At 42.2% G+C, this 15334-nt stretch overlaps 1 protein-coding gene across 1 annotated transcript in view; it reads left to right on the top strand.

Moving 5' to 3' along the window:
- Positions 1-15334, top strand: part of LOC143925474 (zinc finger translocation-associated protein-like) — a 62357-nt gene that overhangs the window by 37968 nt on the left and 9055 nt on the right. Inside the window, exon 5 of the mRNA XM_077449999.1 lies at positions 238-663. Coding sequence (XP_077306125.1) covers positions 238-663 — 426 coding nt within the window. The remainder of the gene's footprint in view (positions 1-237; positions 664-15334) is intronic.

The following is a 15334-nucleotide window of genomic DNA, read 5'->3' as shown; positions in this document are numbered from 1 at the left end:
CAAGGCATATGGCATTTGGATGTGAAGCAAAAGAAGAAATTAAAATTATTTTCTAAATGTTATGTTTTATAACTAATGATTTTCATTCCTCTTTAGTCTTCAATGGGGCACAACCACTTAATTTTTTTTTTCTCCATGTTTTAAAATACTTGGTGACATTGAACATTCATTTTGTGAAATGGAAGATCGTCTACAGTTAATTCTCCCGATTTTTGTTTCTCCCCCTTGTCATTGTAGATCCCGGAGTAACTCCATTACAAATTCCTGAATGTGATTCTGTGGAGGATGAGGAGCAGGAACCTAGCTGGGCTGGAGCATTGTCAGAAGGGAAAGGTGCTTCTTGGGAATTTGCTTTTGGCAGAATGCAAGGAAGTGCTCCAAAGGACCCACGCAAGTACCAGCATGACCGTTGGAAACTAGAATTCCTAATGGATTACACCCCAAGCAAGGATGGCTTGATCTGTATGGTATGTGGAGTGACCTTAATAAACCCAAAAATAAGCACTGTGAAGATGCACATCCAGCAGAAACATCTGGATACCATTTACTTGAGTGATCAAGAGAAGGCAGTAGTGATTGAAGAGTGGGAGCAAAGACTGAGTGCTAGCAAGAAAGGATCAGGTCACCAAACCGGAGATGATGAAATCTGTATAGAAATAAAAGGTGAGAGAGAGTGCGTGTATAGAGGTACATTATCATTTACTATGTCCCATTCCAGTGAACATATTGTAGCCTTTTTTTTTTTTTTGTTCTATTCCTGCAAGATTGCACATAGCACATTTTGTAAAGCCCCTATTTGTTTTCTGTGGCTTTTCCAGAAGATTTCCCGGCTGCGGTGCAGGACACTATATTCTCTGACATCGGTTTTAGCGCCTTTTGGCTGCCTAGCCCAGAGATGAGAGTAAGAACACAGGGAGGAATATGTAGGGAAAGAGACACAGCCTGTTCTATTGCATGCTTCCAGGTGCTGGCAAATAATTGAATTGTTTTCTACAGAGAACTTCCTTTGTGAGAATTTATTACTTTCGTTTAGATGGTGGCACCGCCCTCATCACCTTCCTCTAATTAAAAGTAAGAAACTGGCATATGAATAATGGAAAAAGGTAACACAGATCGGCACGTATGCATTAAAAACAAAAGGTTGCACTTAAATTCTAACCTAAATACTCCTAAATAGATAAATATTGAGATCATAAATGTAATATCATGATCTAGTGTATAGCATATATAAACTCCAATAGTGACAACAAAAGTGACAAAACTTTCTTGAAGTAATAAAAATGGTTGATAATCAATAATGAAATAATGTCCAAAGAAGATTATCCAAAAAGAAGACAATCAAAAAATGTCCAGTAAATAGTGCAGTGTTTAGTGACAGTTCGGAATATAGTGACATCCACAGTAGAAGTGACTTTACTTGGTGAATCCCGCCACCATATGAATTGTGCGCTTACCAGCTCCCAGATAATTAGAGCCTGTAGCTATTGCCCCGCCAGGGGCTTTTCCTCAAGGATTTCTGGAACCGATCCGATTGTCCTGTCTATGGAGGCTCTCCTGGTCAGGACTGTAATCCCACGGATCTTCCGTTACCAACCATTAGTGTTACACAAATCTGTGATATATTGTGGCTCAGAGAAAAGGAAACAAAAAAATGGCCATAGGTGGAATCCGCTGGGTATTTAATGTAAAACTGAACGCCCTAGGCGTATAAAAACAAGATATAAAAAACTTCAAATAGGTAAAAATATTGAGGCCGGCTGGCTGCAGTACACAAGCCTGTGCTAAACAACGGGACGTAGCACGCGGTGACATCAGTACGTTGCTCCTCCCCATACATGCACAATTTGTTTTTACCTAGGTGATCTGAGTGGTCAAAACCAGGTAACCCCCCCCCCCCCCCCCCCACCCAAATAAAATAAAAAAATCATGCCCCCTTTTGTGTGAATTTCTGCATTAATCCAGTAACTGGTAAAGTCAAAGTACCAGATGCTGTTTTTTTTTTTTTTTCAGATGTAATTGCAATTTTGGTCAATGCAAAATCCAAATATTCATGCTGGCTATTTTGTATTGTTTCATTTTAAGAAGGTAATTGTACATTGCTTAAAGTGATTGCAGAGCTATAGGTCTGACTCAGTAGGCAGTACATCAGACCTCTGCATAGAGAGCAAGGATCCTTTTCTACAGTATGTTGGCATAGGACAGGCTTTTTTAAACCGCTTTGTGTGAAAGGGACATCTACACTGATAGGGGACTGATTATCACTGTCCAGATTATTAATGCAGTCCCAAAAGTGCCTACCAGTGTTGCCAATCAGTGCCTCCTCATCAGTGTTGCCTATCAGTGCGACCTCATCAGCACACATCAGGGAAGGAGAATAATTACCTGTTTGCAAAATTTTAAAACCAACTATGAAAGTTTTTTATTTATTTCTTCAAACTTTTTTTTTTTATTTCGCAAAAAAATAAAAATTCAGTGGTGGAATACCACCAAACAAGCTCTATTTGTGTGGAAAAAATATATACAAATGTAATTGGGGTACAGTGCTGCATTACGCACAATTGTCATTAAAAGTGTGACAGCGCTGAAAATTGGCCTGGGCAGGAAGGGAGTAAAAGTGGCCAGTAGGTGATTAAAGAGCTGGCAATATATTACGCTCTTGGTTTTGTTTATTACCACTTTAAATTTTAGGTTCAGTTGGGCTGTAACCACTTGCCGACCATAATAAGTGTATGAGTGTATATATGTGTGTGTGTGTGTATGTGTATATATATATATCTCATAAATCGGTACCGTTTTTTAATGAAACCGGTTTGATTGGCTCATAAGCCACTGGAAGGGTTTCTGAAGCAGGGGGGGTGGATATCCGACGGTGCGGCTGGCTGCTCCCATAGACCCTGCCTTGGAGGGACCGGAGCAGCATCATGAATTCACTTCTGCTCCAGGCTGGAAGAATTTTTTTAATTTTTATTTTTTTATCTTTTGAAGGTAAAGAAGAGATTTGGGGTCTTTTTTGAGATCTCTCCATAAAGAAGGCCGATCATCCTTATTTCTATTATAGCAGATGTTTACATTCCTTGTAATAGTAATAAAAGAGGTTTAAAAAAAATAAATAAAAGGACAATGTAAACATAAAAAGTTAAATAATAATAATCCTAAAAAAAAAAAAAAAAAAAAATGTAAAGCTCCCCCATCCCTCTGTGCTCGCGTGCAAAACGAATGCATATGCAAGTCACGCACGCATATGAAAATAGTATTCTAACTACATATGTGAGGTATCACCGTGAACGTTGGAGCAGGAGCAATAATTCTCAATTTTTTAAAGCATAACATTTTCTGTATCTATTAACTCAGCATAACGCCATCTCTCAGGTTATACAAAAAAATTGGGGTAACTATTGTGTCTTTTTTTTTTTTTTTTTAAGTTTTTAATTTTTTCAAATAAATAGCGTTTGCAAAACCGCAGAACAAATACTGTGTAACAAAAAAAATTGCAGTGATCGCCATTTTATTCCCTAGGGTTTCTGCTTAAAAAATAAAATTAAAAATTTGTTTTGAGGGTTATAAGTACTGTAGTTTTCTAGCAAAAAATGCTGTTTTAAACTTGTAAACAAAAAGTGGTTAAAGCAGTCTGAGGCCATGTAGATTTTGTACCATTGTGGTTTAGGGAAAATTCTTAGAGCTAGTAGTTTCAGATAAAGGCCGTGTTCACACCGGGCTGAAATACTGTAAACATGTGTAGGGCCGTGTTTACCTGGATGTGAATGCACAAGTGTTCCAAGCAGGCAATACTAGTAATGTCTATTGAGACACATCGGCTGCATGGACACAGCCGCTGTGTCCCAATATGACATTTGTTTGTTTCATGTTAAACAATTGAAAATGTTTATCAACAGCAAAAATGAGACACAGTATCTCTTGGTTCTTTTAGACCCCTTTCACACTCGCAGTGTGGCCGCATTGGTGGTAAAGCTCGGCTAGTTTTAGCAGTGCTTTAGTGACATTTTAGTGGCAGTTAAAGGGTTAAACGTGCCTGAAAAAAAACGCATTTCAGGCTCTTCAGCAGTGGTGCCCATTCGTTTCAATGGGCAGGGGCGGGGGAGGAGCGGTGTATACACCGCTTCAAAGATGCTGCTTTCAGGACTTTTCTAATGTTCTGCAAGCGCACCGATCCAGTGTGAAAGCACTCAGGCTCTCATACTGGAGCTGCAGGGGAGGCATTTTTCAGGCACTTTACAGGTGCTATTTTTAGCCCTTTAGTACCCGAAAAACGCCTCCAGTGTGAAAGGGGTCTTAGATCAAAGGAATAACCTTCTGTCTGTAAATGAGGTCAGTTTAACCGCTTAAAGACGAAACTTTTTTCTTTATTTTAAAGATGATACAGTGTAGCAGTCAAAAGCAGATGACAGTGGTTATAATAAAAAAACAGACCTTAAATGTTATATCAGCAGTGTCGAATATTGATTCCTCTGGTTGTGCACTCTGTAGAATACATGCAAGTGTGAAACTGTGTGACGGATCTGTCCGTGCGCTAAACCGGAGAGGCTTCCAGACTGTTACCTTAAAGCGGAGGGCTGTTTAGAAAAAAAAAAGTAGCTGCTGACTTAATAAGCCCACTTACCTGTCCAGGGCGCCCACGATGTCGGCCACCCGAGGCCGACCCATCCCTCGGTCTCGGGTCCCGGTGCCGCCATTCCTTCTAAGACCCCTTTCACACTGGGGCGTTTTTCAGGCGTTTTTCAAGCGCTTTAGCGTTAAAAAAAGCGCCTGTAAAGCGCTTGAAAGAAGCCTCATCTGCAGTCCCAATGTGAAATGTCAGCGCCCGAAAAACGCTCGTAAAGCGCCGCTTAAACTAGCAGCGCTTTACCAGCGTTTTTGAGCGTTAATGGGGCGCTTTTAACCCCTGCTAGTGGCCAAATAAAGGGTTAAAAGCGCCCACAAAACGCTGCTGCCAATAGCGTTTTTCGGGCGTTTTACAAGCGCTTCCCATTGATTTCAATGGGAAGGGGCGTTTTAGGAGCGTTATATTCACCGCTCCAAAAGCGCTGCAAAGAAGGACTTTTTTTTGACGCTCTGCCAGCGCAGCGCCTTGGTGTGAAAGCACTCGGGCTTTTACATTGGGATTGCAGTTGCAGCTTCTTTCAGGCGCTTTTTTTTAACGCTAAAGCGCATGAAAAATGCCTGAAAAACGCCCCAGTGTGAAAGGGGTCTAAGGGAAACAGGCAGTGGAGCCTTACGGCTTCACTGCCCGTTTCCTACTGCGCATGCGCGAGTCACGCAGCGCTTTGTGAATGGGACGCGCTGTGTTCTGGAACACAGCGCGACCCATTACCCAGAAAACAACGCGACGAGGAGAGAAGACCAGAAGATCTCCGCGGAGGAGGAAGAGGAAGATTAGGATTATGTGCCTAGCAACAGGCATTTCTGGTAAGTAAAAAAAATAAAAAAAATTTTGATATTTTTTGTTTTTTTAATTTTTAATATTTTTTTTTTTTTTTTCAGGGTGGCCCTCCACTTTAACCCTTTCATGACTAAGCCTGTTTCTGACATTTGGTGTTTACAAGTTAAAATCCGTATTTTTTGCAAGAAAATGACTTAGAACCCCCAAACATTTTATATATATATATATATATATATATTATAATATAATTTATTTAGCAGATAATCTAGAGAATAAAATGGCGATTTGTTGCAATATTTTATGTCACATGGTATTTGTGCAGCGGTGTTTTAAATGCAACTTTTTGGGAAAAGGGACACGTTCATGAATTTTAAAAAACAAAACAGTAAAGTTAGCCCAATTTTTTTGTATAATGTGAAAGATGATGTTATGCAGAGTAAATAGATACCAAACATGTCACACAAACTACAGTACCTAAAAATTTCCATAGGCAACGCTTTAAATTTTATTTTTTTTACGGTTACCAGGTTAGAGTTACAGAGGAGGTCTAGTGCTAAAGTGACAGTCGCGGCGATGTCGCACGTGTGTAATTTGAACACCGTTTACATATGCGGGCACAACTTCCGTATGCGTTTTCTTTGCTGAGCAAGCTCACAGGGGGCGCTTTAAAAAAAAAAATCTTATTTTATTCAATTTTATATAATTAAATTGTGTTTTCAAAAACAAAATTTTTTTGATCATTTTTATTGCTGTCACAAGGAATGTAAACATCCTTTGTGACAGGTACTCTTTATGGAGGGAATGGGGGGTCTAAAAGACCTCCAATCCCTCCTTTCCACTTCAAAGTATTCAGATCGCTGAAAACGGCGATTCTGAACACTATTTCTTTTTAAAACCGGCGCCATTGGCAGCTGAGTAAACCGGAAGTGTCGTTGTGACGTCACTTCCGTGTTTACATTCCGGAGCCTGGAACGAAGCTGTTTCCGGCTTCGCTCCAGTTTGTCTCTAGGCACCGGAAGTGGCGCATCTCAGAACTCCCGGTGGAGGCCCGGTAAGAGCGGCAGGAGGGGGGATGTCCCCTCCCACTCCTCCTGTATAACAGCCGATCGGCTTTTATTCGCATCGGTTGTTATACCTGGAAAGCCCATCGGCGGCTGTAAAAAAAAACAAAAAAAACGGTACTGGGATGATGCCTGTGCGAGTACGCACATCTGCATACGCTCGGCGGGAATGGGTTAATAACCCACTATGGCTAGTATAGCTACCAGTTCTGTACAGTAAGAAACGCATTCACAGCTGTCTGGGAGGGTTACCTCCCAAGTACCAGCTGAGCCCAGTCATGAGACACAACAGACGGGTGATGTGAAGTAGGATATTCATATTATCTGACAAAACCAGTCCATGACTGGGAGCAATTTAGGGAAGGGAGGAAAAGGGGATAGAGGAAGGGCAGGGGAGGATAGTACTCCCTGGATTGGGGGGGGGGGGGTGTAAGGGAGGGTAGGTAAGAAGGGGGGGAGGAAAATGAAGACGGTAGTCGGTGCCCCCGACTAGGGTGTAAATCGAGCCTCAGGGATTAATCAGGCTGTGCAACCTTTCAGAGGTATGCTTCGGTGTAGATGTAATGTTGCCATGGTCGCCATGTCTCCCGAAAGGTCTCCTCCCTACCGTACAATGCGGTAGTGAGAGCCTCCATGTTTCTTGGTTAATTCACCTTGGCAAACCACAGGGCTTTCGTCAATGGAATCTCCGATCTCCAAGACAAGGGGATGCATGCCTTGGCGTTTACTAGCTGGATGGTAAGGGAGGCTTTGTAGTTCCTGATGGGTCTCTTAGAGAGCTGCAGCAAGCAAGCCCAGGGATCCCCGTCCAGAGTGACATCAGTCAGGTGCCTGATCATGCGTGCCACCTCCAACCAGTAGGGTTTGATTTTGGGGCAGTCCCAAAAGATGTGGAGGATAGTTTCCTCTTCCACACCATAATGCCAGCAAAGACTGGGGACTTGCGGGAAGAAGCGGTGCTGAGTAGTAGGCACTCTATACCATCGGGTCATAATTGTATAGCAGGTCTCTTGGACTCTGGTGGCTATGGATGACTTCTGGGCAAAGTATAGGATCTTCTCCCTCTGTGAGTCATTGAATCACACTCCTACATCTGCTTCCCACTTAGAGGAAGGGGGAGATAAACCCTTCTGCTGGTGAGATCAGGGAGTAGTATATTAGAGATAGACAGTGACGGATTGTTTCTCTACGATGGCAGATTTGTTCCAGTTCTGCGAGCTGACATGATATGCCCGGGTTCAGCTGGATGATAAATAATAAAAAAAAAATCTGCTCTCTAATTTTCTGTTTGCCTGAAAAACTTGGGTCTGGTCCTGGACACAACTCGGCAAAAGTCTTTTCTCTTTGGTTCATTGATGGACACAGCTCCAGTAATCTTGACCATAGGGTTATTATGCCACCTTCAGGAGAGGTCTAGGCAGAACATGTAATACATGTGAAAAACAAAACTTTACAGTTCCGCCCAGGGGTTGTCCCTCTGGTAATAACCCCTCAGCCTGCTTCCTGCAGCTCAGTTTTTTTCTGTCTAGTGAAGGAGAAGGACCTAGGCTCCCCGCGGGACCATCTGTCCTGGGAATCTCTGGATTTTTGCCTTTTGCGTAAGATTTTAAGATCCTGTGATCTGCTATCAACAGCCGGCTGGGTGACAGGCTGGATAATTTAGATCCTTGTAGTCTCCCCAGCCTGGCCATTGAGCGTGTGCAGACCATGTTCTGTCTCTCTCTGTGGAAAGCATGGTCGGCGGCCATTTTCCCTGTGATTGTCCCTTATACAGGGGGGCTGGTGGCCATTTTGTTATAGCTCAGTGCGGTTTTTATCCTCAGCGCTGGTCCCTGTTGCTCAGAACAGCACGTTTTTTTTTTGCTCTGAACACCTGGGAGCTGACATTGGACACAGGCACCTGTAACAGAACAGCGCAGCACTCTGTCAGGGCGTTGAGTCCTGCGGTGGGGGCCCCTCAGTCTGCAGCAGCTAGGAGGGTGGGATTGTGCACCTATCCTAAGTCCCCAAGGTGGGCAGACAGGGTGGGTCAGCATGGCTTCAGAAACTAATGTTTCTTCCGTAGAGCTCCCTGCAATTGCAACCGGCTCGTCTACAAACAGTGCGGTGCCTTTGGACGCTTTGTCGGCGGTCCTTGAAACGTTCGTTGCCAGGGTGGAGGCAGTGGTTAAAGAAAAGCGCCTGGTCCTCCGGGGAGAGCTCTGACTCAGACTCGGGCCGCGCAGAGACTGGCGGCCCCTGCTCTGATGTGTCAGAGGACGCTGACCAGGACCGACCGGATAGTGAGGATATTTCCCCGACCGGGTCCGCGCAAGACAAAGCGCTAGTTGGAGCACTTATCACGGCTGTGCATGATACCCTGACACAGCAGGATCCTCTGCTGAAGTAGCGGTCCCCTTTGGGTCCCGTAAGCCAGCCCGTATACCTAAGGTGTTTTCGTATGACTTATTTCGATAAGTTCATATACAAGGAATAGGGAAGCCCGCAGAGGACCTTCTCGGTCCCCAAAAGAATGGCGGTACGTTACCCCTTTGAGGAGAGCCTTCTTAAAAAATGGTCGGCTCCTCTGGTCGTGGACCTCCCAGTATCTCTCTCCCCCCCTCTTAGTGGGTCCTCCCCATACTACTGGAAAGTCCTTTATAACAGACTTAAAGTGGTTGTAATCCCTAGTCATGAAATTTGACTTGAACACATATATATGTAGTGTTTACTTGTCTCTCTCCAAAACTCTAAGCTTGGTTTCTCTCTGGTGCTTCGCTCCACTGTTATCAGCAGAGTCACTTCTGACAAGTTCTCTGACACATGAGAGAACGCAGCTGAAAATTTTTGTCGGAGAGGGAGATTAGCAGGGAGTGTGTCTATTCAGACTACAGCTCTGCATATTCCTTCATTCCTCTGCCTATGTGGTGGGGGGGAGGGGGGTCTTTCCTCTAATCATCTCACACAGTGTAAGCCCAGACTCCCCTGCCACTACGGAAAGGAAGAAAGCTTTCTAACATGATCTGCACTTTCCAAAGCGGGTAGAAGGGGGAAGATAGCAGATATATAAGTAAAACGTATGTAGGGAGATTTGTTTAGTCTCTATGTATCATTTGAGGCTATTCACTTCACTGGGTATATGTGAGGGTTTACAACCACTTTAAGTCTGTCAGGCTAGGAAGGAGTGTTCCAATTGACAGTTTAAGGATTATGGTTAAGAGGAGAAATCAAGCTCTCCATCAACATCCTGGATCTCACGCTCCATCACAGTGTCATATATCAGTCATCAAGGGGGTTTGACTTGAGGTAAGAAAACCAGATTTTCTCGTGGACAGAAGCTTTCTGAGGTGCACATCCAGAGAGTGACAATTAGCAGGTGGATTATCCCAATGACCATCACTTGGGGAGTGCAACTGGGGGAATCCATAGTGGAGAAGGATTTGGGTGTTTTGGTAGATCATAAGCTTAATCATAGCATGCAATGCCAATCTGCAGTTTCCAAAGCGAGCAAAGTCCTTTTTTGTATTAAGAGAGGTATGGACTCCAGAGAGAGAGATTATCATTTTTCCCCTGTAAAAATCACTAGTAAGACCTTATCTGGAATATGCAGTTCAGTTTTGGGCACCAGTTCTCAATAACTATATCGGGGAACTGGAGAAAGTGCAGAGAAGGGCAACCAAACTGATAAGAGGCATGGAGAAGCTCAGCTATGAGGAAAGATTAGAGAAACTGATTACGAGGGAATATGATGAACATGTACAAATACATAAGGTGTACATATAGTGAACTTGGTTTTGAGTTATTTACTTTAAGGTCATCACAGGTGACAAGGGGGCACTCTTTACATCTTGAGGAAAAGAGATTTAATCTCCAAATACAGAAAGGTTTCTTCACAGTAAGAGTTGTGAAAATGTGGAAAAGACTTCCTCCAGAGGTGGTTCTGGCCTGCTCAGTAGATTGCTCTAACCACGTGCCGCCCAACCAACGTCAAATGAGGGATGGTGCGGTTCTTGCCCTGGGCAGATGTCATATGACGGTGTGTGTCGTTCGTGGCCACCCCATGTTACTAGGACTTGGCGCGACCCCAATCTCTGTAAAGAGCTGCTGACACAGCTCTTTAACCATGTGATCGGCTGTGTCAAATCACAACCAGTCACATGTAAATACAGGAAGTACCGGTAATTGGCACTGACAGTGTGCGGCAAGGAGAGCCGATCAACGGCATCTCCTCGCAGGGGACATATAATCAGGGCACTGATCATCAGTGCCCTGATTACAGTAAAGCCCCATGTGTGCCATCAATCAGTGCCCATCAGTGACACAAAGCCGTGCCCATTAATGGTGCCAGTCAGTGCTGCCTTTTTAGTGTCCATCAGTGCTGCCTATCAGTGTGGCATAATAGTGCCTCCTCATCAGTGCCGCCTGATCAGTGCCCATAAGTGCCACCTAAAGAAAGCTGTTTGTGTGAAGAAAATGATTAAAAATTTGGGTAGAGTGTTGCATGACCGTGCAATTGTCATTCAAAGTGCGACAGCGCTGAAAGCTGAAAAATGGCCCGTGCAGGAAGGGGGTGAATGGGCCCTGTATTGAGATGATTAAAGGCCTAGATTATTTCCTAAGTGCACATAATATAAGTGGGTACTAACATTTATAGGTAAAGTTGATCATGGGAATATCCGATTGCCTCTCGGATCAGGAAGGGATTTTATTCCCTTTTTGTTGTAGCAAATTGGATCATGCTTTGCTAGGGTTTTTGCCCTTCTCTGTATCAACTGTGGGTATAGAATTGTGTATATGGGGATTGTAATTTTTTATTTTTTGTGGGGGGAATTGAACTAGATTGTCTTTGTCTTTTTTTTTCAACCTATGTAATTTAGAAAAGAAAATGCACATATATTTCAGTGTATGATGGGGGTAGACATCAAAGGCTCAGACATGTGAAAATGGATGTGTACAATCTTTATTGCTCCTAATGAATGTTGATTAGAGGTCGACCGATATATCGGCCGGCCGATATATCGGCCGATATTTGCCGTTTTTTTAAATAATCGGCATCGGCCGATTGTGCTGATAAAAAGCCGATTTAGAACTACAGCGGGACTTTGAAATGACTTCTGTAAGAAGTCAGTGTAAGTTGCCTGAGTCGTCATAGCAACACTTTCCTCCTCTCTGGGCAGACTGCCAAGAAAATAACTAAATGATACAATGTTTACACTGAATGAATGAAGTCATCTCTGTGTGTAGAAGTTCTCAGTTTAACCATTTAAAGACTAAATCTTTGTTGCTTACACTTGTTGCTTACAAGTAAAAATCCTGTATTTTCTGCCAGAAAATCACTTAGACCCCCCAAAAATTATATATATTTTTTTAGCAGAGATCCCAGGGAATAAAATAGCGGTTGTTGCAATATTTTATGTCACACGGCATTTGCACACAGGTCTTTCAAATGCATTTTTTTGGGAAAAAAATACACTATTTAAAAATAAAATAAAAACAGTAAAGTTAGCCCATTTTTTTTTTTCGTCCAAAAGTTTTGACTACCTGTTTTTATTTAATACATAGGTTTTTTTTTTTTTTATCTAAATCATACATACAAGTAAACTGATTGGAGGTTTGTTTTGTTTAATAATAGTTTAAATGTAAGACATTTTCTGTATCACTTATGAAGGCTGCTTTCACACTGGAGCGGGCAGGCGTTGATGGTAAAACGCAAGTTTTAGCGGCTCTTTACCATCATTTTAGCGGTGCTATTTGGCTGCTAGTGGGGCACATATAACCCAGCTAGCGGCCAAGGAAGAGGTTAAATGCGCCCATAAAGCACTACTGCCAAATCGCATTGCATGCGCTTCGGCAGTGGTGCCCATTCATATCAATGGGCAGGAGTGGTGGAGGAGCGGTATACACCACTCCAAACGTGCTGCTTGCAGGACTTTTTTTTAAGATCCTGCCAGTGCATCGCCTCAGTGTGAAAGCACTCTCTTTCACACAGACTGCAGGGAAGCCATTTTGCAGGCACTTTACAGGCGCTATTTTTAGCCCAAAAGCACCTGAAAAACGCCCCAGTGGGAAAGGTGTGTTAGATCAAGGGGGATTAAAAAAAAAAAAAAAAAGGAAAAAAATAAATAAATAAAATAAAATCGGCCTAACATATCGGCCCAAAAAAATCGGCATCATATATCGGCTATCGGCCACCATGATTTCTAAATATCGGCATCGGCCAGAGAAAAACCCATATCGGTCGACCTCTAATGTTGATTCCTTTACTGTTGGGGATCTATATATCTTTGATGTACTGCTCTGTATACTACTAATGTGTCTTAAAAAAAAAAACTATGTAACTTGGACCAAGAGGAAAAGTCTCTTCATCCAGATGTGTTCAATCTAATATACCAAAGATGGGCTATTCTGGTTGTGGACATGTTCTGGCCTCCATATTCAACACGTTACCTTTGTTGCTGGAATCAGGAATCCTCTAGCTCTAATCGCTGATTCCCTAATAATTCCCTGGTTTTAGGTCAGGCTAATTTACTTTCCTTTCAGTGCAAATTCTGCCTATTCTGCTCTACAAAATAGAGCAAGAGAGAAAAGATGTGAATCTAATTGCACAAAACTGACTCAGAAGAACCTGTTACACAGACCTACTCAGACTTCTAACAGACACCCTCTTGCCCTTCTCAACAGGCCAGATCTGCTATGTCAGGGTCCTCTATTCCACCCTTCTCGGTCTCTTGCTTTAACAACGTGGCTGATATAACCCAGGTCTTAAATGGAGAGAGATTTCTGAGTCTGCGATTCCTACCTTGCTAAAAGCAGGAAAAGCCTGGTGCTTGTATGTTTCTCCCTTTGTGTGTGTGTGTGTGTGTGTGTGTGTGTGTGTGTATATATATATATATATATATATATATATATATATATAAAATACTCACTTCTGTGAGATAGTGTGCGAGTGTATGTATGTGTATGCATGTATATGTAGAGATCTTCCTTAATGTATCCATGCGTGAAAGTATGGCTGAAATAATTAATCAATTACTATTTTCATAATCGATTAATCGCCCAGTAACAAAATGGGGTTAAAGTTAATGAGTCTGATGATATTTACCAGATTGACCCTTTAATCGTATATCTCTCCTCTAATAGCATATTCAGTATAGATCTCTAATAGTATATACAGTAGATCTCCTCTAATAATATATACAGTATATCTTTCCTCTAATAGTATATACACCATATATCCTCTAATGGTATATACAGTACATCTCCCCTCTAATGGTATATACAGTATATCTCCCCTCTAATGGTATATACAGTACATCTCTCCTCTAATGGTATATACAGTATATCTCTTCTAATAGTATATACAGTATATTTCTCCTCTAATATATACAGTATATCTCTTCTATCTGTTATTCTCAGAGTGGATTCGATATTTTGCTCCAAAACCATAGTTGGTTATTTATATTTACGACTGCATATAGAGCTATTTAAGAATAAATTGCCTTTTTTTTTAAAACTTTACATATTAACTAAATTATACACCACACTTTGTTTTGATTAATAACCTTAAAAAAAAATCGGTCAACTAATTGATTATGAAAATAATCGTTAGTTGCAGCCCTACATGAAAGCAGTTGTAACGTCTAGGTCAGTGATGGTGAACCTTGGCACCCCAGATGTTTTAGAACTACATTTCCCATGATGCTCAATTACACTGCAGAGTGCATGAGCATCATGGGAAATGTAGTTCCAAAACATCGGGGGTGCCAAGGTTTGCCATCAGTGGTCTAGGCGTTTGAGGTGTATGCCCTTCCTGGCTGCAACGGTAATAATCGATCTGATGGTGGAGTGTCTTACGATGGTAGCGAATGTTTCATCGTAATATCTTCACCAAATTTCTGAGAGTAACCCTTGGCAACTCGTCTGGCTTTGTATTTGTGGATATTCCCTTCTGCGTCTGACTTTAGTTTAAAAGTTCACTTCCTATAGTTTTTTGCGATAGCAGGGAGCTCTAGTTCAAGTTTTATTCTCTTAAAGTGACTTTAATTCTCTTTTTGCTTACTTTCTTCATTCGTTTCCCATTTTTGGCAGTTTTTCTGTCTCCCCAGGATATTAAAATATGCTGTGTGTTTTTGACAGTGTGTGACAGCTTACGGGGTGGTATCACTTTTGTAGTCCGAGTGGATCTTCTGACTTCAGGCAGTACAGGAGGATCTGGTGGGGAACTTGATTTAGGCGATGTAAGTTTGAACTCTTTTTCTGACTCCTGCAAAGTTTTGCTTTGGTTGACCTTTTCTTCTGGTTTGCTTGGCATATTCACTTTCAGGGATCAGTGGTTCTAGGCTCTCATCAAAATTAACACTATGGCTTCTAATCACTTTGCCAGTCTTTGGGTGTAGGATTCTGTAACCCTTAGTTTTCTCACTGTAGCCTACTAGAATGCCCTATATGGCTCTGTTCTCCAGCTTGGATCGTTTTTCACTTGGAATATGGGCATATGCTTTATAAATAGAATATGTTTATATCCAAACACTCTGATGTGCCCTATGCTAGGCTTTGATCCATGCCACATTTCAAATGGAGTACTTTTTTTTTTTTTTTTTAAATCTTTATTTATGGATTGCAGGTAATACAGAAACATACTGATCAAAACATGTCACTCCTCTTCCCTTGGTACCGATTAATACACATATTACAGTAAACAGATCAATTGGAAAAATAGTATGCGATAGCATTATCACTGTGAGTAACCTACAGCCAAAACACCGGCTCTCCCATCCAGCTGGCAACCCAGCGGTATATTAACGTCTGAGTCCTCCTCTGAGATAGGGCCCCGTCCGGCCGTCTCAGAGAGGTCCCCTGCGGCGCTGCACCTTGTCGCCATTGGGGAGAACCCTGG

Source organism: Lithobates pipiens, unplaced genomic scaffold (genome assembly GCF_037356315.1).
Source record: "Lithobates pipiens isolate NorthernLeopardFrog02 unplaced genomic scaffold, aLitPip1_a1.2 Scaffold_10, whole genome shotgun sequence".
In the NCBI taxonomy this organism is placed as follows: domain Eukaryota; kingdom Metazoa; phylum Chordata; class Amphibia; order Anura; family Ranidae; genus Lithobates; species Lithobates pipiens.
This window is presented reverse-complemented; position numbering and strand designations above follow the sequence as displayed.